The sequence below is a fragment of the Mauremys mutica genome, chromosome 7 (genome assembly GCF_020497125.1).
Source record: "Mauremys mutica isolate MM-2020 ecotype Southern chromosome 7, ASM2049712v1, whole genome shotgun sequence".
Lineage (NCBI taxonomy): Eukaryota > Metazoa > Chordata > Testudines > Geoemydidae > Mauremys > Mauremys mutica.
Window position 1 is genome coordinate 96,601,176 of NC_059078.1, and position 22,737 is coordinate 96,623,912.

Here is a 22,737-nt window from a genome sequence, read left to right on the forward strand (position 1 = left end):
CATTTACAGAGATTTTTTTAAATACTTGCATATAATGGGCTGGATTAATTAGGGGGCACTTTTTGTCTGAAGAGGATGATCTGTTTCATCCATCATCAAGATAGGTGGCTGCTAATAGAATTCTATAGGTATTGATGATTTGTGGGTAGATCACATCTGTGCTCTTTTATTGTCATGTTTGGTTATAATCACTGATATGCAAAACCACACTTTTGTAATACAATATTCACGCACACTGCCAAAGTCTAAATATAATTAACAGTTTCTAAGTGACTGTCTATACCCCATCATTTGCAGCAGTGTATCACCAGGATTTGATTTGGGTTTATTTCTAATGTTTGCTGAGTAAAGTCTCACTGAACTGGGAAAGGGGGACATACACAAGGGGGCAGTGGTAGTTCTCTCATTTGGGAGGCTGCGACACTGGTGTGTGGTTTTAATTAAATGCAGTGTAAAAGTCCACTATAATATAGTTTTGCTTTCTCTACTAGAAGCAAAAGGGAGAGCTGCTCTTCCTCTCCCAACATGAGCGAGTACAGTTCCCCCACTTCCTTGGCTGGTGCTGTTCAAGCTTCCCATCCTGTTTGGCTCTGCTTTAACTACTGCTTAACTGAGGAGCTGATGCCTATTCAAACTCAAAACTGAATTTTTACCTCGGTATTGACCACTATCTGTCTAACCTTTTTTTAAAAAAAAACAAAAAAACCCATACCAATGAAGCTAAAAAGGCATTTAATAATGAAAACACAGTACTTCGGAGCTGGTAGCTCCAAGTAGCTGAGTAATTTTCTAAAGAAACTACACCTAATCATTTAGCTAACAAAGGGAAAGAAGCAGACTGCCTGGCAGCATCATGGTGCTCCCTCCACACAACGTCTCCACCTGGCAGAATACACTCGGAGATAAAAAGAGCCACACCGTTTATTAAATTTTAAATAAGATCAATACAAAATGTACATAAAAAGCAGTACACATTTACAAATATACATCTGTCTTTCCTTAAATCAGTATATACCAGCTTGTCAGAGGTGCATGTTCCTTCACTATCGTCCACTTACCTTCAGAACATTGTTTGACCCAGCAACCAAACAATTACTTAATGTTAGACTTCGGCTTCTTTATCAATGGCTAAACAACACAAAGTCCAATTACTGAACTGTTCCTTTACTTCCACTTGGCATCTTAGTAAACCTTCCATTGCTTTCTACTGTCTTCCACGTATTGCCCCTCATTTTTACCAGCTGTAATACTGAGAGTTAACAGAGACAGGGCAACAATGACATGTTAGCTAATTAGGTCTATTGAAAGGCTTGATAGTACACTTGAACTGCTGACTAAGATAAGGGCGGGGAGGGTGTTAATATTGCTGACTGATTCAGGTTACCACAGTAGTAACTGTAGTGCTCTGTATAAAAACAACGGTAACATGACTTGTTGACAAAGATCAAAATTGATAATCATTTGACCCACTAACAAAAATAAAATAAATAAAGCAACTTTAAATCAATGGAATTTTAACACAAACTGTCTTTAAATATTTCTGAATCTTTGTTCTAGAGTATTCCAACAAAGGCAGCTACAAATAATCCAATAGAATACAAATTTTTTCGTCAGTAAAAATAGCATGTTCAGTGCAATTTTTCTTGAGGTTGGTTGGTGCCTTTAAACTGCTGAAAAGAAGACGACTTTTCTCCAGGCAAGTAATTTTTCTCTCTTCAGAATGTGTTTATATGGGAGTTCTTGTGGGAGTTCTCTTTAAGGCTGTTGAATATCTCTTTGGTGCCATTCTGCCACTGAAGAACAAGATCCATAGGGGTTTTCTCTTCCTATTCGAAAGAGTGAGGGGAACCAGGTTTAATTTCAGTTGGTAAACTTAAATTAATGTCCCTGTTCTCTTCTAGTTCTCTGTGTTAGACACGCATGTCTAATGTATGGTCTTTCTATATTTGATGACACCTAAGTTCTGGCTCAAATTCATCACCATGGTAACCACTGCCCCTCTCTATAGAGGTATCTCTGTTCCTTTTGAAGTTAGCGGCTAGCAGCTATCCATTAATTTCAGTGGTTGCAGGAGCAGGCCCTATTAGTAAACATCCTGATCAATAATAAAGCACACTTTAAATTTCATCTGTTAAAATATCTAACTCTTTTCAGTTACACAAAGTTTAATTTAAGCTAAAACAAAATAATCAGGAATCTGGTTAGCTAAACCATAAATCACTCTTAAACTGAAATAAGTGTCTACATAGGGGGCTGCAACAGTTTAACTAAACAGCTTTAAAAAATCACACCCTTAAGCTAAACCGGTACAACTTGTGTAGACCAGGCCTAAGAGAGCAGATTTTTGGCTTTCAGCACTTACTGTCCATTCATCATTCTTCATACTTATGCTGATGAATATGGTCATTAGCGACTATGTTACAGAGGGACTAAAGAGAGTGGACTGAGGAAGTTGCCTGGAAGTCTTAGCAAAGTGCTGTCCCTGGGTAGCAAGGCAGATAATTTGGAAAAAATCAAATTGCAAAAATTAGTGATTGACGGCAATAGAGGTCACTTTCCAGCCTGCCATGGTGTTGGAAAAAGTGTCCTGATTTTGTGAGAGGGGATGAGCTAATTTGCTGCATTTTAACAACTGGTTACAGACATCTTCCTGTTATTCCATAGCTGCTACCGTCAGAATTACCAAATGCAAATGTCAGTTTTGGGGCTTCCGAAATTAATCTTTAAAGTTCCACTTAGCGGGAGTTCCCCCAATTGATTTACAAGTCCAGCTGGTCAGGTTACTAATTAACTATTCATCCAGACACAGCCAAGACCAGCCATCAGCTGGCTTTCTTTTTAGGGGGTTAAGAGTCAACTGCAGTTTGTGATGTTTAAAATATTATAAACATACAGTGCAAGTGCAACAGGTTGTAACAAAGAATTGCTCCAAAAGAATAATCTCTCCGGATTTTTTTTAAGATAAGTCACCTGGGTAGATTTAAGGTGGGGTATAATTTTAAATCAGAGTTGGATAAAAATTAGATTTTTTCAAAAATGTACTGAAATTTTTTCATGAAACAGAAACCATTTTTCAATACATTCTACTTTAAATTAATCTTATTTAGGAGGTCAGACTAGATCAGGGATTGGCAACATTTGACCCATGGCCCACCAGGGTAAGCCCCCTGGCAAATCGGGCCGCTTTGTTTACCTGCCGCATCTGCAGGTTCGGCCGATCACGGCTCCCAGTGGCCACGGTTCACCGCTCCAGGCCAATGAGGCTGTGTGAAGCTGCAGCCAGCACATCCCTCATCCCGCGCCACTTCCAGCAGCCCCCATTGGCCTGGAGCAGTGAACCGCGGACAGTGGGAGCCACGATTGGCCGAACCTACGGCCGCAGCAAGTAAACAAACCGGCCCGGCCCACCAGGTGGTTTACCCTGGCGGGCTGCATGCCAAACATTGCTGATCCCTGGACTAGATCATAATGGTTCCTTCTGGCCTGAAGATCCATGAAACTGTTCTGATGGGAAGATTCTGTACAAATCTTACTTACATGGTTCTTTATATGTAGATTTGCTCCATACATAATCAGGAGTCTAATCATTTTATAACGATTCAGCCTCACTGCATCATGAAGTGGTGTGTCTCCTTCCTAAAACAAACAAAAGAAGATTGATTACCGGCTTAGATTCTGCTATGCTAACCCATCATTCAAGGCTGAACAAAGTACACAGTCATTTTACAATCAAGTGCAATTATAAAGGCATATTGTCAGCTCAGTGCTAGATTGTAATTGAGAGTTAGCCTCTATGTTAAGTAAAATATATAATTTACTTACTCTGTCTTTGGCATTGAGGTCTGCTTCACAGGCAATGAGGTGCTCAGCACATTCATACTGACCCGTCCTTACAGCCACATGCAAAGGTGTACTGAGCAACTAGCAAATGGGAGGGAGAAAACAATCAGAGGGAGCAGGAAAATTATCAACAAAAAATAATCAAATCTGATTTAGAGTCAGTACATGGAGAAAAGCTGCCAAAATAATGGACTGAGGATCAATTTTTCACATCCAGCTTAAAAAGTCATATAAGAACATACCTTGTCTCTAGCGTTTCTGTTTATTCCTTTGTTGAGCAGGAATTTCAGAACTTCCAGGCTTCCCCCACGACATGCCCAGTGAAGAGCAGTAGATTCAAGCTACAACCATAAAATAATTGAACCAAAACCCAACAAATTAAACAGTGATAATTTTAAAATGAATAAATGTTGGTTTTAATTCTGTCTGACCTAAATCAAATTACTGCAAGTCAGGGAACACTGAGCTGTAGCCATTAGCAGCTTTTTCTTAATTGGCGCTAATGTCTCTAGTCCTGCTGATTTATCATCCTTCACAATCATTGCATGTTGTACTTAAAGGCAGTGGGATCTGGCAACACGGCAATAGTAGAGGGTGTCTGGGCCTGGTTATGGGTTATTTGATGATTATAACATGCCTTAAATTAAACCTGTACTAACCAGATTTATTTTTCTACCCAGTAAATCAAGAGGTCCAAAATTTTCAAACCTGGCTGCCTATATGGAGGCCCCCCTCATTTTAAATGATCTGTCCTTTCAAAAGTGTTGAGCATCCACAAATTTCAGTGAACTCAATGGGAGCAGTGAGTGATCAGCACTTTTAAAAATCAGGCTACTTATATTTGGGTGCCTGCTATAGGTTTAGAAACCTAACTGTGGGCATCCAAGTATGAACATTCTAGCCAAGTCTGGTGTTCAGTTTTTGATGTCTAGCAATATTTTTTTGCTCTGTTTTGATGCCTTTTGGACTCCAAAACATAAGAAAAACAAAGCCCAGTGTAAAGAATCATTATCTTTTCCAAGCACTTCTGCAAATGGGAAGGTGGTCCCTCTCACCATCTACTCCCCAAGTTTCCTCCTGCCCCTTGGGAATCCTTCTTGTTCCTTCATCCCTTCTACAACTCCCACCTCCAGTCACTGGAGGGTTAAGTGAGGCTTCTCTGATCCCTGCTGTGTAGCAATGATGCAAATAGTCAGGAGGGGAGAAGTGTAGAAGCAGCAGCAAATGCTGTTGCTTATTCCACTTAGGTGTATTGCGGTGGACCTGTGATCAGTTGATGAGGCTATGGCATCTCTACTACTTTGTAGAGGTGACAGGCCTGGAGTAATGTCCTGACCCCAGGTTTGCTCCTCCTCTTTGGGGTTTGGTCAGGCTCTGTTGTGAATAAGCAACAGAAGATATGCTGGGCAGTCTTTCTCATCCTCACATCTTCCAGCAGCCCATTTGGGGAGGGTGCAGGAGGAGGAGCAGACACCCTTTCCTTATACTCCCTTCTCAATAGTCCTGTTTTCGGGGTACACTCTTACAAGCTGCTCTAACCACTTGTGATGGACCCTGTAATTCTGTTTCTTGTATGGGTCGGCATGTTTTACAAAGAAACTTAAACAGATGTATATACCATGTCTTGGAACTCAAGTTGGGCTCCAGCTTCCACTAACTTTTCCACCAGCGTCAGATGTCCTTCTGAGCATGCCCTGTGCAATGCAGTGCGTTGATGCTGTCAATTAAAACAGGGATAAGTCAAACACTGTATGTGGCACAGAGATCTGTGAAATTCTTTTCCTTCTTGTACCCTGGGATGATAGCGAACACACATTTTATGCTGATTCATTTCTGAGTGTGTATGCTTTTGAGACCTTAAATCTGCTACACTTTAATAGCAACCTCCTAGATGACAGCTGTCTACCCAGCACATTTTAAAGGGCATGAGTAATGTCTGCAATGTGGCATTCAAATTAAAAACCTTCTGAACCTCTTGAATTCCCACGTCTATATTATACTGTGCAGGGGCGGCTCCAGGCCCCAGCACGCCAAGCGCGTGCTTGGGGCGGCATGCCGCGGGGGGCGCTCTGCCGGTGGCTGGGAGGGCGGCAGGCAGGCAGCCTTCGGCGGCGTGCCTGCGGAGGGTCCACTGGTCCCGTGGCTCTGGTGGACCTGCGGAGGGTCTGCTGGTCCCGCGGCTCTGGTGGACCAGCGGACCCTCCGCAGGCACGGCTGCGGGAGGTCCACCGGAGCCGTGGGACCGGCGACTGGCAGAGCACCCCCCCCCCCCGCGGCATGCCGCCGTGCTTGGGGCGGCGAAATGTCTAGAGCCGCCCCTGATACTGTGTTGCAAATGCACGTTAAAGCAGTGTATAGTGTAAGGAATCAGACAGTTCCTTCCTAGCTTGGAATGTGGCAGAGTCGGATATCCAAACAAAGCTGTGCTTTTTAAGAATGAAAGAATCCGGGTTTTCGTAACTGTGTAGAAAGGCTTCTGTATTGTAGCTCATTGTCATGGAATCCTGCAGCATTGAAAGGCCTTTTGCCAAAGGAAATCAGGATTTCCTGATTGCCATCATGTTTCCAATAAATATACAGACTTTCCTACGTAAAATATACTTTGTTTGTTCCCAAGGGTCCCTTTAAAGCAAGAAAACATAATAAGTTGTAGTTTCCTGTAGTTAACTCTCTTTCCTTTATGCTGCAAGAGGATAAGAGAGGCTACAAAATGTAATGGAAATTGGAATTTTACTTAACTACACCCCGGGATCTCTTTTGCTGCTATCTTTCTGAAGTAATAAGAATAAAGGTTGTACCTTATCACAAGCATCTGGATCCCCTTTGTCTGACAGATATTTTTCAATTACTGGCAATTTATTCTCCAGTGCAGCTTTTAAAAATGTAGGTACATCCACTGGTCCTGTCTGATGGAGACAAATGTACAGAATATAAATGTGTGTTTCAGCTGTACACTGTTCCAGAAATTCCATCAAGTCTTTCATAAAAGGATGCACTTTCTAACAATAGAACTTACAGTAACTTCTGGTTCAGGTTCCTTTAAAATGGGCACTTTCACTTTTGTGCATTTTTTCCTTTTCTTCAGCTGAATAATTTTTTCAAGATCTTGCAAGTTTTCAAGTTTTGGTCTCTCCTCTAGCTTTTTCTTCTTGATCTGAATGAAACAAGCAAATGATAAGACTGAGTCCAGAGGGAATGCAAAACTCCTTTCCTTTCAGCACAGCAATGGAGTTTACACTGTCAATCAACTACATTCAAACTGGAAATAAGATGTCAGTGTTTAACTGCATGGAATAATTAACCACTGGAATAGGTAATTAAAGGATCTGGTTAATACTCTATCACTTGTAGCCTTTAAGTTAAATTGAATCTTTCTAAAAGTTACGCCTTCTCACTAGAGCCCTGTGCAAATACAAAATTTGTATCCATATCCGAGCCGAAAACATGGTCTTCAAATATAAAGCGGATGTCCTCTGATTTGCAGGGCTCTAGATATAAAATTTGGATCCGTATCCATCCGCGATTTGCTGATATAAAGCGGATATACACAGATTTGCAGGGCTCTACATTTCAGCCACAACTTGTTGTGGTAGATACAGTAATCACTGGGTGACATACTACAGCTTGTGTAATATAAATCAGACAGAAATGGTCCCTTCTGACCTTAAAATCTATGAAACCTGTGAATTGTGATGGTTGTACTGATACTTTGGATAGCAAGAATATCTACGAGTAATTTTTGCCTCTGTGTTTCCTTGATCCCCGTTCCGCTTGTCTAATTTCTGCCCTAAGAACCCATACAGCATTCCCTAGTCAATAGATTTGCACAAGCTATGAAGGAAGTACTTGGCCTTTTGTTTTTCCTCATAAAATTCATAAAATTCCCCTGTTTCTGCATATTGTATCATTTCCCATGGAATTTTATGGCCAAATAGTGAGAGACGTTGCCTACCTGTAACTTTGGGGGAGGGATAGCTCAGTGGTTTGAGCATTGGTCTGCTAAACCCAGGGTTGTGAGTTCAATCCTTGAGGGGGCTACTTAGGGATCTGGGGCAAAAATTGGTCCTGCTAGTGAAGGCAAGGGGGCTGGACTCAATGACCTTTCAAGATCCCTTCCAGTTCTAGGAGATTGGTATATCTCCAATTATTACCTATTGACTTCAAATACCAGCTTTATGTCCCCAGAACCTTTCAGGATGTGACCCACAGTTTTTCCTCCTGCATTATTGTGTAGCTGATGGCTTTAATTTAAGGAAAATACACCTTGAAATTAACCCCGGGTTCATACTGACCTGTAGTTTTACTCAGTAGTGTTACACTACAGCAATCTACTAAAAATGTCATTGCTATCCTTAAAAAAGAGGTGCCAGTAAATGCTTAAGGCCTAATTCAGATCTGGTGTAAAAAGGTGCAGCTGCTCTGAAGTAACTAGTTACACCTGCTTACAAGTATGAATTTGGCCCTTAAAAAACTAAGTGATCAAGAGCCAGATTCTGCCACTCTTACCCATATTGTGTAGTCCTCTTGACTTCAGTAGAACTACTCAACGGAGGCAGGTGCTTGTGGAAGCTAGCAGGTGAGCCCGCCCTCTGATCACTTAGGTATCAGCCAGCTGCCTTGAGAAGGCTGATTGGGAAGGTGTAAGCTAATTAGCTGGTCAGGTTGGGAGGCTGGATGATCCAATTATACTCCTCTGCTGATAGACTAAAGTTACAGGAAGATAGTACAGGAGCCACAGAAGGAGTAAGCAGGACTATCTGAACCTAGTGATCTCAGGAAAGGATTAGCTCTGTACTTCCCAGGCCCTGCAGGAAAGGGGTGAAGATAGGGCTGCACTGTATGTAATGTTGCTGAATGGGACTATATTGGTGTTGGGGAATGGGAATGTAAATCAATCATGCAAAGTTGCTACTCAGTGGAGAGTCTGAGCAGTTCCTGGGGTATCTGAGGGTGGGGCCAGAGCATGCCCTGTTACAGTGCTAATTGAGGAGAGTAAAGGGGGTAGAATCTGGCCCTAAATAACTAAAAATGCAAAATGACTTGGTGAGCAGACACTTCATGTCTATTTTTAAGGGGGATTTTAATCAAGTAGCTTCACCTTCCCCTGTTTTGGATACGCTCTGTAATAAGGGCCTCCCCCAAGCCCTGTTGAGTCAGTGGAAAGATGCCCACTGGCTTCCTGGCTAGTAAGCACACAGCAGGGTGTTCTGGAAAGGAGCACCCTTAGTAATGGGAGGCCAAGGTACAGAACTTTGCTATTAACGCTTGACAGGCGAATGGTGTGAGTGTGCCAGCTTGGGGAGTAAGGGCTGTCTAGCTGATGGTGACAGTGGTTATGTTTATGAATGGGAGAGCTTTTCCCACATATGCCACTCCTTAACATACTCTACAGCTGGCTGCAGGTGCCTTCTGGACAGAAAAGATTCCAAGTTTTTCAGTTAGAAATTACAAACAAAGAGAGCTTTAGAAGCAGCTTGACAGCATTATTGGCCTGATACAAAGTCCATTGAAGTCCATGGGATCCTTTCTTTGGACTTCAATGGACTTTGGATGAGGTCCTCTGTCCTTCTCACTGGGCAGCGAGCTGCAAAGGTTTTACTTCTTAAGCTCATCATAAAATTATTTTAGTTAGAGCAAAACCATGTGGCATTTCAGGGCTACACCAGTACAGCAGCCACATGATGATAAAAATGAACACAAAACCAAAGCACTTACCTCTGCCTGTAGCTTTTTCTCCTTTTCATAGGTCAGGTTTCCTCGGGTTAAGGAGCGTTCAGGGAGTGTTTTCAGGTCGTCTTGTTTCTCTAATCTTACAGCAGTTTCATACTCTCCATTTTTGAAGTCCTCAGGAAGGAAATCTCCAGTTTCTTTATTGTCACTCTTCTTCCCTGTCACCTGTAAAAAGGAACACAATGTTTTGTGATTGCAGCACCATGTCTTAAGCACCCACCTACTGGGAACACTTAGTAGTTAAATGCCAATTGCAGTGGTTAAAAAAACCTATGTATAAGTGTTCTATCTGTCCCTAGACTGTATGTGTGTGACAGTCAGAGCCTAGTGCTTACTCACACTCTGCAACAGGATTGGCTTTATGACAAAGGTTGCTGCAGTTTCATTAATGGCCTGATCCAACATCTATAGAAGTCAATGAAGAAACTCCCATTGATGTCAGTGGGTGTTGGATCAGGCACTGTACCAGCTAGCATGGATTATGAAGTTCTGAATCCCCTTTCTAAATGGCTGAGTCTTGGTTGTTGCTATGATAACAGTAGTACTACTGCAGCAAATGTCTGACTACAAAGCCAACATCTCTTTCTGTTTCCCCATTAATTTCTATCCTGTGTAACATTCATCAGAAAGTCATAGAAGCTCAAGGTGGAAAGACACATTAAAGCCACCTGATCAACTTCCTGTCAGTGCAAAACTCATTCCTTATTGCTTACAAGCACAGTCTGCATGCTGCAGTGTGCAGACATAGCTGAAGATATGCTAGTCTCCAGGAGCTTGCTGTCTAATTCAGACACATACTATAGATTTAAAACAGGTCCGATACATAGTCTAAGAGCCTGCTCCTCACTCACTGAAGTCAATGGTAAAGTTCCCATTGACTTCAGTGTTACTGGATAATGGTAGCTTTAGGTAGCCTATACACACAATACAAATGAGAACAGTCCTTGAAAATGTTTCCTATGATTGCTAACGTACCTTCAAAGTGTGTGTGTTAATCTTGGATGATTGCATGGTGCTGTTTGGGATTTATTTCAATCAAAAACTGTCACACAATTTGGTTTGTTGGAGAATTTAGCAGTGCAGAAATTGAAGGGACCTTGCCAAAGAATTTAACTCTAGTATTTACTAACTATGAGGGGTTGGCAACCTTTCAGAAGTGGTGTGCCGAGTCGTCATTTATTCACTCTAATTTAAGGTTTCGCGTGCCAGTAATACATTTTAATGTTTTTAGAAGGTCTCTTTCTATAAGCCTATAATATATAACTAAACTATTGTTGTTGTAGGTAAAGTAAATAAGGTTTTTAAAATGTTTAAGAAGCTTCATTTAAAATGCAGAGCCCCCCAGACCGGTGGCCAGGACCCTGGCAGTGTGAGTGCCACTGAAAATCAGCTCACGTGCCGCCTTTGGCAAGTGTGCCATAGGTTGCCTACCCCTGAACTATGCTATACAGCAGTTCTATCTTAAAAGTATTCCTCTGGGAGGAAAAGGAGTTTCCTAACAACATTCCAATGTTCCTCTACATTTGTCATGTTTGCTCAGTTTACTAGTCAAATCAAGTTTGTTAGTTTGTAGTGTTTGTAATCTAGACCAGTGTTCAGCCTATCTTTCAAAAAACTCCTTAAGCCATGAAAAACTGTTTATAGGAATTTGTTACTGATTCTCAACATTACATTAAAAGTACAAAGGAAACAGTCTTGCTTATATAATCTAGACCAGTAACTCTCAGCCTTTCCAGACTACTGTACCCCATTCATGAGTCTGATTTGTCTTGCGTACCCCCAAGTTACGCCTCACTTAAACTACTTGCTTACAAAATCAGACATAAAAATATGTCCCAGCACACTATTACTGAAAAATTGCTTACTTTCTCATTTTTACCAGATAATTATAAAATAAATCAATTGGAATATAAATATTGTCCTTACGCTACAAACTGAAGTGTATCAAACAGTATAAACAAGTCATTGTCTGTATGAAATTTTAGTTTGTACTGACTTTGCTAGTACTTTTTATGTAGCTTGTTGTCAAACTAGGCAAATAACTAGATGAGTTAATGTAGCCCCTGGAAGACCTCTGCCTATCTCCAGTGGTACGTGTACCCCTGGTTGAGCACTAATTAACATCTAGACCTCTTCCTCCTTTTACTGAGTGCGCACCTTTTTAAATATGTGATTTGCATATAAATACAGCAACGAAGCTTAAAAACAAAGTAAACAGTATACATGAATGCCAGGCTACACCATTCCTTCTGGTGAGTTATCTTCCAATACAAAACACAGTCAACTACTTTGTTACATTACACGGTGAACTCAACACTCAAAGAATAATTAAAACAAGTTCCTCCCAACATAATGTGGTATAATAGATATAATTATGTACCAGAATATCACAGTGATAGTTGTCCTTTAAGTACCTGTAATAATAAAGATTCCCACTAATTAGTTACAATAAAAATCCTGAAATAACAATAATTGTGAACGAAAAGTAGTTTATACCTACCAGCTCCTCTACTTTCAGCATCATCATGTTTGCCAATGGTTGTAAGTTGTATTCCTTTATGATTGAAATCCCCTAGTGCTCAGGTCAGCTCTGCTGAGACTCACCACGATAGCTTAGCTTATATATCTTTGGGAGAACTTAGACTGAGTGAGATAATCTTCCAACATGGGAATCCAAGTACATCCCTAACGCTGCCAGCTCAGAGGTAGGTGCATTCTCATTCCACATGTGTTAACTAGCCAGACCTAGTGTCGGGGTCAGGATAGGGTGGGGGTGTTTTGAGGGAGGGGGTTAGGCTTACAGTCTAACCACACTGAATATGTGACTCATTATGCAACATGAGCTCATCATTCCATTGGCAATGACTAAATAGCTCAGCAATGCTAGTCATTCTGTATATCCAGTGCCCACTAGGACAGCTGTCTGTTGATATTGCTTTTCCCCCCCCCTGACTTTCAGACCAGTAGAAGATACCGGAAAGAGTAAGTGACCCATGTGCAGCACTTGTAGTAATTTTTTTTCTGATAAGTGGACTGAGAGCCCCTTAGGTTTTTGGGAAGCCATTCTTTTCATTATGGTCTATTCCTGGACTGTCAACAATTTTAGAGAAAAAGATTTTTCTTCTCATGAGGACACCCTTCTATATTTGTTGGAAGGAATTCTCTGAAGGGATTACTAAACCAGAATGATGTCTCTGGTGCTAAAAAGGCCTATGACATGTCAAGTTAGTCAGTGGAAGATGTCAAAAACAGCCAGCTTTGCATTTTCCCTTGAAGTTGTCACTGATTATAAAGAGAACGATAACTTACAACCTGTCACTCTTCAAAAAAGTAAAATAATTGCCGCTTTCTCAAGCCATATTCTCCTTTAGAATTTCAGGGAATATGGGTGCAAAAATGATCCACTTAGTAAGTGGACTTGGCTGACGCATATTAAATGGGGAGCAAGTTATGGGCAGAAGCAACTTTTCAGATTATTACAAAAAAGTGCACAAGCGCCTCGGCTGTCGAAAGCCAGCACAGATGAATTGACTACAGGGAGGCTATACTAAGGGAGGAATAGCTCAGTGGTTTGAGTATTGGCCTGCTAAACCCAGGGTTGTGAGTTCAGTCCTTGAGGGGGCCACTTAGGGATCTGGGGCAAAATCAGTACTTGGTCCTGCTAGTGAAGGGAGGGGGCTGGTACTTGATGACCTTTCAGGGTCCCTTCCAGCTCTGTGAGACAGGTATATCTCCATATATCATTAACATCAGCAGAGGAGTTGGCCCTCTGTCTTTACAAAAGGAAGATATGTAACTTTCAAATACGGAGAAAGCTGGTTTGGCACTTACAAATGCCTAGGTCCTCAATCCAGAAAAGCCCATGCTTAACTTTAAGCATATGAGTCACAAGTTGGACTACTCAGGTGCTTAAAGTTGTGCATGGGCTTAAGTGCTTTGCTGGATCAGTGGCTAGGCTGTTGAGTAAAACTGCATTCATAATACTGACCTTTCAAGGTTCCTGTCCTCCCCTGATCTATCCATCAGTAACTTTGAGTATTTCTAAACATGTCTACTAGCCCCCATCATACCTACCCTCTGCCCTCCCTTTCCCTGAAATGAATCTGAACATCAGGTGGTTCCTTTACTACTCCAACAATGCGAGACATGGGAGGGTGAGCCCCAGAACTAAAATAGTGTTTGGCTAGCTACAGAGCCTTTCTGCATCTCCCTTCCCAAACAGTAACACCTCCTAGTACATCACTCCAAAATAGTTGTGGTCTATACTGCATTTTAACCAGAAAATACTTTTGTGTTCCTGCTGCACATTATCTAGAACAGCAACTAACTCTGGCTTGGCTTTGCCTTGTTTGTAAATGGGCCATAACAGGGGCTCTCCAACTGTTTCATAGGTCTGGTCTACACTTTAAAGTTTAGATTGACATAGCTACATCACTCAGGGGTATGAAAAACAAAACCTAAGCACTATAGCTATGCCAGCCTAAACTCTGGTTTTGGTTACACCCTGATATAAGCAGGATGTGGACGCAGCTTGGTCAATGGAAGAATGCTTGAGTCTATGTAGCTACTTCTGCTTGGGAAGGGGGATTACCTACATCAACAGAAAAATCCTTCCACCATAAAGGAAGTATGTGCACTACAGTGCTAAAGCAGTATAGCTACAGTGCCGTAGTTGTGTCGCTGTAGTGCCATGTAGACGTGGTCATAGTGTGGCCATGTCTTGTTAGAGAGAGTGTCTTATGGACACCTCCCTTCCCACTTACAGCTGCTTGGACCACCTCTGATTCAATGGACACAGGTTATAGCCACAGGACTGATATGGGAAGGAAAATACAAGAGTGCTTGGCAGAATGGTTTAAAAATTATGTAAGAAGTTGCAAACTCACCGTTACTGCTTTAGTTGAGGCTTGATTTCCTTTTTTTGTTTTTAAAATTTTTTATTTTACTTTTAAAAAAAAGGCAAGTGGTGTTTCATACATGAAAGAATGCCAGCAAAATCCTAAATTAAAAGGAGATGTCGTTTTCTCAGCAACTAGTTCACAAATCTGAAACGCAGATTAGGTTTCCCACAGATCCCCCTGCTTTCAGAGAAGATGCAAAACTCACTTCTCTGGCCCATTCTTCCCACAGGAACACCACAAAAAATAAATCATGCAATAATTTAATTGTAGAAGTCCAGTCCCTGATTACGTCATTTATAAAGAAGCAATGGGCTTAAATTGCAGCAAGGGAGGTTTAGGTTGGACATTAGGAAGAACCACCTAACTGTCAGGGTGGTTAAGCACTGGAATAAATTGCCTAGGGAGGTTGTGGAATCTCCATCACTGGAGATTTTTAAGAGCAGGTTAGACAAACACCTGTCAGGGATGGTCTAGATAATACTTACTTACTCCAGCCATGAGTATAGGGGACTGGATTTGATGACCACTCGAGGTCCCTTCCAGTTCTATGATTCTAGTGTTGAGGGTGGTCTGATTGCAGTAAAGGGTGACACGTAGAAACCTAGGCTGACTGAGAGTAAAATTTTAATTGAATTATTGCTAAAGGATTGAGGCTAGACCCTTGCCTGATGTAAATTAGTGTAGGGCTGTTGATTTCAATTTACACTAGCTGAGAATCTAGCCCAAATTCTCAGCACAATCAGCTGATAGTGGAAGAAGAGGGATTAGCATAATTAACCATTAGCTTGTTCTCTCCTGCTAGAATAGTAACTGAGTACTAAGCTTTCAACAACTGTATTTGTCATCTCTCTGTTAAGGTAATAATAGCAGATAGTCAGTCAGTGGTAGACATGTGCCATGGAATTCTAAAGCGTACATGGCAACCTGCTAAAGGTTAAGGGCAAAGCAAAGGTCTGCACAATGTAAGATTGTGATTAAAAAACGTAAAGGGTAATAAGCTGTATATGATGTAGAAGTATCTCTATTACATACCTGATTTCCCTACTACCACTCAAGAAGTTGGTTGCCTATTGTAAAAGATTTATTTGGGGAGGAGGTTGTTTTTGTTCAAAAGGACTAAACAGACTGTATGGAAAACTTTTTTTGCATAGATTGTAGAAGGTATTTCCACATCCCATGATGTTTACCATCACGTTTTTGATGCTGTCATCTCTCTGCTTAACTATCTTACATTTTAAATACCTTTGCTCTGCCCTTGATTTCTAAGAGGTTGCCATGTGCACTTTAGAATGCCATTGTGCATGGCTGTCACTGTCAATCTGCTACTACTAAATAAGTATAGGTATGAAAAATCAGTTACTGAAAAGTCATTACTTGCTTAACAGGGCACTAACCCAGCATGAGTGAACCAATCATGATTTAATGTTCCTAATTGTGTGTATGATTACATACACACAGACGCACAACTAGGAACAGTAAGCCATAAGTGGTTCATTCATCCTGGATTAGTAACCTATCAAGTGAGTAAATGTAGATAAATGTTTGTTTATTTCTTTGTGTGTGTGAATGTGTAATACATACACACATGGGAAAAAAATAAACTTTAACTATAATATACCATTGCTTAACTTGCTTTTGTGACTTCTTTTTCTCATCAACTACTTCTTTCCCCATAAAGGAGAGGAAACAATTATTTCTTTGGCATTTCTTGCCCATGAAGGAGACATGCTGCTATGTATTTTCCCCTTGGTATGTATATGTATCCCCTTAATATCCATGGGATTGCGTATATTTGTGTACGTACATTAGTGTACATATGGACAACCCCTTACTGTGTATGTCTGGTTTTATTTTACTGAACACATTCGTAAATCAGTGTGCTCGTTCTTTACTTAGGAACTTTTCAGTTTTGGATATTAATGGAACCTTCAGAACAGGGGGAGACATGTTTCTCTGTATTGTCTATTAATAATGGCAGGAGGACACGTGCTATGAATATATGCTAGCAAAATTCTTAGCCAGCACCCTAAGACGTGTGATGGGTTGGATCACAGAAACCCCCTTGGGGCTGCCAACTGATTTGCCAAGACTACTTCTGCTCCTGCTTTCCCTGCCAGCTTGGGACTCCAGCACCCTGTCTTGTTGAGCCAGACACACCAGTCTGCTCCAACATAGACCCAAGGTCTGAACCACGTGCCCCAAAGCTGCAGACTTAACTGAAAGCAACTTAAGAAGTGTTCCTGTCTTTAACACTCAGATGCCTAACTCCCAATGGGGTCCAAACCCCAATTAAATCTGTTTTACCTTGTATAAAGCTTATACAGGGTAAACTCATAAGTTGTTCACCCTCTATAACATTGGTAGAGAGAGAGAGAGAGATGCACAGCTGTTTGCCCCCACGCCAGGTATTATTAATTAACCCAGAGTATGTATTAAGTAAAAAGTGATTTTTTTAAATACAGGAAGTAGGATTTAAGTGGTTCCAAGTAGTAACAGACAGAACAAAGTGAATTGCCAAATAAAATAAAACACACAAGTCTAAACCTAATACAGTTAGAAAACTGAATAAAGATAAAATCTCACCCTCAGAGATGTTTCAATAAGCTTCTAACACAGACTGGATGCCTTCCTAGTCTGGGCACAATCCTTTCCCCTGGTACAGCCCTTGTTCCAGCTCAGGTGGTAGCTAGGGGATTTCTCATGATTGCCATGCCTTTTGTTCTATTCCACCCACTTACATAGCTTGGGCAGAAGGTGGGAATCTTTTGTCTCTCTGGGTTCCCACCCCCCCTTCTCAATGGAAAAGCACCAGGTTAAAGATGGATTCCAGTTCAGGTGACATGATCACATGTCACTACCCACTTGCCAGCACACAGGTATACAGGAAGACTTACAAGTAAAACAGAGCCATCTACAGACAATTGCCCACGTTAATGGGAGCCATTAAGATTCCAAACCACCATTAATGGCCCTCATTTTCCATAATTACAATAGGCCCTCAGTTATATTTCATATTTCTAGTTTCTGATACAAGAATGATACAAATAGGATGACCATACTCAGTAGATCATAAGATTTGTAATGATACCTTACAAGAGACCTTTTGCATGAATCATATTCCAGTTACATTATATTCACACTCATTAGCATATTTTCATAAAATCACATAGAGTGCAACGTCACAACACGTTCTGTATATTTTCTCAAAAGCTCTTAAAACACATTTAGTGCTGCATGTATATAGTTGTGTAAAAGGCTGCTATTGGGAATCATATTGGCTCACTAAGAATAAAAGCCTGCGCCATTCAAAATTACAAATGGAAAGATATTTTAAACTAAAAAATTTACATATAGCAAATTATTAAACTGATGATGAAGATGTCTGTAAATCTCATTTGTTGTGACCGATTGTTATAAAAGAGATGCTGACGTCTCATAGTCTGACAGGTGTTTGCTCTGAACAACACCATCCTCTGTTGTCAGAACCTAAAATAGAAATGAGTCAATGGTTGCATCACTTACAATGAGCTTTTAAAGAGAGCTCTCTAGGGACTTAAAGGTTGGCTAGGGGTGGGTTTTTTTTTTTAATCATGATGGTAAAAATATTGTGTATTATGTCTGAAACTCAGGATTTAAATTCATTTCAGCTCTTGAGTTTTCTTATGTACTATTCTTGCAACACAATGAAATTGGCTAATACACATGGCACAATCAAAGTAATCAAACAGATAAGGTGAAGCAAACAGCAGAAGATATGCTGTCCATGGAGCGTAGGAAGAAATTTTTGCCTACAGTTACACTTGTCAGTCCTTAGCACAAGCCAACAAGACTGTTTTCCTGTACTCTTGCTGTACGGTCTGCAGAGCACCTCTTCAGCTCAACTTCCTCATTATACATTTAGGGCAGCTAATGGAGCTATACCAATTTCCAGCAGGTGAGGTCCTGGCATGTGACATCTTCAGACCTATAACCAATATTTCTACCTCTATTAGATTCATATAACTGTTATGCAGCCTAGAGGTCAGGAAACTAGGTAAGGGGAATTAGAGGGATATTATGTTTAAAAGTATGAAGTTTGGAAAGAGCAATGAGTTTAACTCTTAGGCTGGTACACTCTGATGTTTTGCTCTCTCTTAGTGAAACCAGGAACATTATATTCCTTTTATATTCTTAGATACACAAGTTGTTGGGGTTTTTTTTTTTAGACACATATCTAAATTCTTGTTTCTTTTAATTTATTGATGTCAGCACTTGCATGCACAAATCTACTTCCTAGTAAACTTTCTGAATAGCTATTTTTTTCCCTCTGAGATGGTATTGGGTTTTCATCCAAGCTATTTTTAAAAAATATCTCTTGTGATTGTCATAGCAACACTGGGGGGAGGGGAGGAGGAAAGGAAGCCTAGCTGTAACTTTGGAAATACCTCGCATCCAGTTATGTATGACATCCACTTCGGATAAGAGAAATATTTCTGTGACTACAAACACAAAGAAAAATAACTTGTGAAAGACAGGGAAGATATTTTAAAAATGTGTTTAATTTTAGAAAAGTTTGTACAAGCTCCTTCATTTTTCATTTGCAATTTCATAATGGAGGCAAAACTGGTGCTGGGTTAACCTGAAAAAATATTCATTCTTTTGTAATGCATTAAAGTTTGAAAGGATTGTCATTTGGTATGTTGGCATGTGCTTTCTGTCTTTAATTTTATTTCAGGCAAGGGTGTGGGGAATGTCTAAGTGATGGGTGGAGGGAGATGAATGCCAAGTGACTTGATTTCTCCAGGCCTGCAAACTGCCTGACTTGACCTGGGAGCAACTCTGAGCTGCTACTTCAGGGGTAGCCAAGACACAAGATGGGTTCAGACACAATTATTTTGTCTCTGCAGACATACCTTCAGGCCAGAGAACTGGACTGGGGGAGAGCAGTTCAGGCCCCTACTGAAGGCACCTAATACACTACAAGGAGCTGGAAAAGTCACAAGGATGTTCTATGCTGCCTCTCTTAGATTAGACCCTGCTACAGCACTGCCCATATCTAGCAAAGGTACATCTGGGCCCTGAATGGCTTCTTTTATAGCCTTCCACACCTTTTCAATCAAACCAGTTTGCTTCTGTCACCACTACACAAAACCACAGGAGAAGAATGTTCTCTCCATTCTATATGAGAGAAAGTACATGGGAGGCCTCCCTGCAATATGGCAATATAAGGGAGACTACAGGACAACACTCGCCCCACCCCATAACTCTCCCTTCCTTAACTAGAAGGAAGTGTGGAATTCCAACGCTGAGGAATGTGAAAACATTTTCTGCCTTAGTTCTGAGGGTGGGACAGATGCAGGATATGAATTTAGAAAGGGAAAGCACTGAAGCACAATCCTCTGCTTGGGCTGTGACCACCCTCTCTGAGCACAGAAGGACTTGTATTTAGTGGAAGCACCACAGATCTGCTGAGCAGAGGGTGGCAGACCCTGGGGGACAGACGACTCAAGGTGGCTCTGACACAGTGGAACTTTGCTCCACAGTCCATCTCTCTGTCAGTGGGAGTTTGAGACATGGCAGGACAGACCAGGATAGAAAGCAGACCCACCTCTAGGCAGAATCACAGGCCCAAACTCCCTTTGTAGGGAGGCTCACCTGGACCCCAGGTACTGTTACTCTCCCAGACCAGGCACAGTTTTTTAAAATTGGAGTTGTATTTAAACTTAATATTAAAAAAAAAAAAAAAAACCACCAGCAAATACAGCTTACACAAGCATCATTGCTACAGTCCTTTCAGTGTGCACAACTCTGCTGCTGAACCAGAGCTAACCCCTTTGACCGCCTCAGCAGACCTTCAATCCATAAAGGGACAGGGAACAAGTACATTTAACCCAGAGCTTCCCTACTACTACACTGTCATGATCTGTAGAAGTGTCTGCACAAACACTCATTGTTAAACTGCTGGATGGAGTGGAGAGAGTCCCCTGACACCTATGTTACAAATCCTACTTATTCTAGCTTTGCAGGGGTGGGCAAACTATAGCCTGGGGGCTACATCTGGCCCTTCAGACATTTTAATCCGGCCCTTGAGCTCCCGCCCCCACAGCTCCCATTGGCTGAGAACCATGGCTAATGGAAGATGCAGGGGTGGCACCTGCGGACGGGGCAGCACGCCAAGCCACCTGGCTGCACCTGGAGGGGAGAGAGGCTGCTGCTTCCGGGAGCTGCTTGAGGTAAGCACTGCCTGGAGCCTGCACCCCTGACCCCCTCCCTCATGCCAACCCCTGCCCTAGCCCTGATCCCCCTCCCACCCTCCAAACCCCTTGTTCCCAGCCCAGAGCACCCTACTGTACTCCCAACCTCATCCCCAGCCCCATCCCAGAGCCCATACCCCCAGCCAGAACCCTCACCCCACCTTGCACCCCAACCCTCTGCCCCAGCGTATAGCCCTCTCCTGCACCCCAAACTCATTTCTGGCCCCACCCCAAAGCCCACACCTCCTCCTGCACCCAAACCGCCAATTTCGTGAGCATTCATGGCCCACCATACAATTTCCATACCCAGATGTGGCCCTCGGGCCAAAACGTTTGCCCACCCCTGGGCTAGAGAGATAATGTTTGGCCCACAACTCGGTGAGCCATAAGCCAATATAGTAAACTGAGGTCTTCCTGCTTTGTTGCTTGAAGTAATGACAACACAAGTGAACCAGAGGAGGAGGAGGAATTCTGGATATCAGAGTACTTGGAGGATGGAGAAAATACCAAGTGGCCAATGAGCAGAAGAGGTTGTACCACAAAGCCAGAACAGAAAAATGAAAACAACTGTGAATTTTACTTTAGCTATATTTACCAATTTTGTCCACAAAATGTAAAGCAAAAGGGATAGGAATATAAGGAATGATGTGCTGATTCAGACCATTGGTGTTCTTTGTTTAAAGACTCTTAGTTTCTTTGTGTCTTCTCTGGCTTACATATTGTACAGCATGGTAAGAAGGAAGAAGAGGTTAGCTTACCCTTTGACTCTCTCAATACCATTAATAGTAAAGATAGGGGCAGTGGTGAGCTGGAGCAGGTTCCCACAGGTTCTCAAGAACCAGTTGCTAAAATTAGACCTCTGTGGAGAACTGGTTGTTAAAGGGCCAGGGGGTGGGCAAAGAACTCTGGTCCGCGGGCCGGACCATCCTGTTGCTCCCAGGATTCCCAGCTGAGGCTGAGGCTCCCCCGGCCCTTCCCCCGCTTCCCCCCAGCTGCAGCATGGCCAGCCGCCGGCATCAGCTGGGCAGCTCAGCTGAGCTCGGGAGTCGTCCTGCTGCCACTTTTTGAATGGCCCAGCAAGGTGGGGGGTGGGGCTGCTGCAAGCTCCAGGGCTGGCCAGAGGGAAGGGGGGAGGGCAAATGAGGCAATTGGCCCAGGCCCTGCAGGGGCCCCCGGCCCCACGAGGATCTCTCCCCTGGCCCCTCCCCCGCTCCCTCCCCCCTTAAATCAGAACTTTTTATAGGGAACCGGTTGTTAAGATTTTGGCAGCTCATCACTGGATAGGGGAACTGGCTTGGATAACCTAAGAAATTATCCAGACCATTGCCAAAAAATTGATCCTGAATGTCTAGAGAATAGAAAGTCTTTGGCTTCATTATTTTATTCTACATACCTCTCTGTATTTCCTGGATTTGGCAGGGACGGGAAGCAAAGCACAGCTGAAGCCAGAAAGTACTAGAAATCTTATGAGACTCCTGAACAGTGAAAATGTGGTACTGCTTCTAGTATAAGCAGACCATCTGTGGAGGAGAAATGTATTCCAAGAACTTCTATCCATGCTTTGCTCTGCTCCGCTCCAGAGCTGCCCAGCTCAGATTTCACTAAAGAACTTACAGTGCAAACCAGCTCTGAAGTTGGAATTGATGCTGTCTTCATTCAAGAGTTAGAGAAAATCATACTCTACTTCCCTCAATCTGCCAAAAATTGTTTGAGAATGAAAGCAGCCTCTCATTCAAAATAAATGTTTGGAAGCAAAATGAGCTCTGCATCCTAATGTAGTCTCTCTGAAATTTTCTAAAATTGAAAGACTAATGTTCTGTAGGAGAACTATTAATGCTTGCATAAAAATATCAATATGTTTGTTTGTGGGCTGTGATAGAATCAAAATGTTGACAATACTTTCATTATCCTCTTGTGCCTGCAGCCATTTACGGACCATCCCCCCTATCAACAATGAGACCGGATCAAAAATCTAACTTCTGATATTAAGAGGTTAAAGTAGTATGTATTTTTCATTGTAGCAGTATATATGC

General features: G+C 42.0%; 1 protein-coding gene across 5 annotated transcripts in view; it reads right to left on the reverse strand.

Moving 5' to 3' along the window:
• Positions 1-905: 905 nt before the first annotated feature.
• ANKRD1 (ankyrin repeat domain 1) overlaps positions 906-22,737 on the reverse strand; it is a 33,092-nt gene continuing 11,260 nt past the window's right edge. For 2 of the 5 annotated variants that reach the window (XM_045023334.1, XM_045023337.1), the window contains exons 2-9: positions 9,556-9,735; positions 6,857-6,994; positions 6,639-6,746; positions 5,459-5,557; positions 4,083-4,181; positions 3,823-3,921; positions 3,538-3,636; positions 906-1,826 (exon numbers count right to left, since the gene is read on the reverse strand). In XM_045023334.1, the coding sequence (XP_044879269.1) occupies positions 1,716-1,826; positions 3,538-3,636; positions 3,823-3,921; positions 4,083-4,181; positions 5,459-5,557; positions 6,639-6,746; positions 6,857-6,994; positions 9,556-9,735 (933 nt within the window). In that variant the 3' untranslated portion in view covers positions 906-1,715. Of the gene's footprint in view, positions 1,827-3,537; positions 3,637-3,822; positions 3,922-4,082; positions 4,182-5,458; positions 5,558-6,638; positions 6,747-6,856; positions 6,995-9,555; positions 9,736-10,283; positions 10,381-12,070; positions 12,232-14,960; positions 15,042-22,737 lie in introns of those variants that run through there. The other 3 variants (XM_045023338.1, XM_045023336.1, XM_045023335.1) reach the window with 3 other exon arrangements.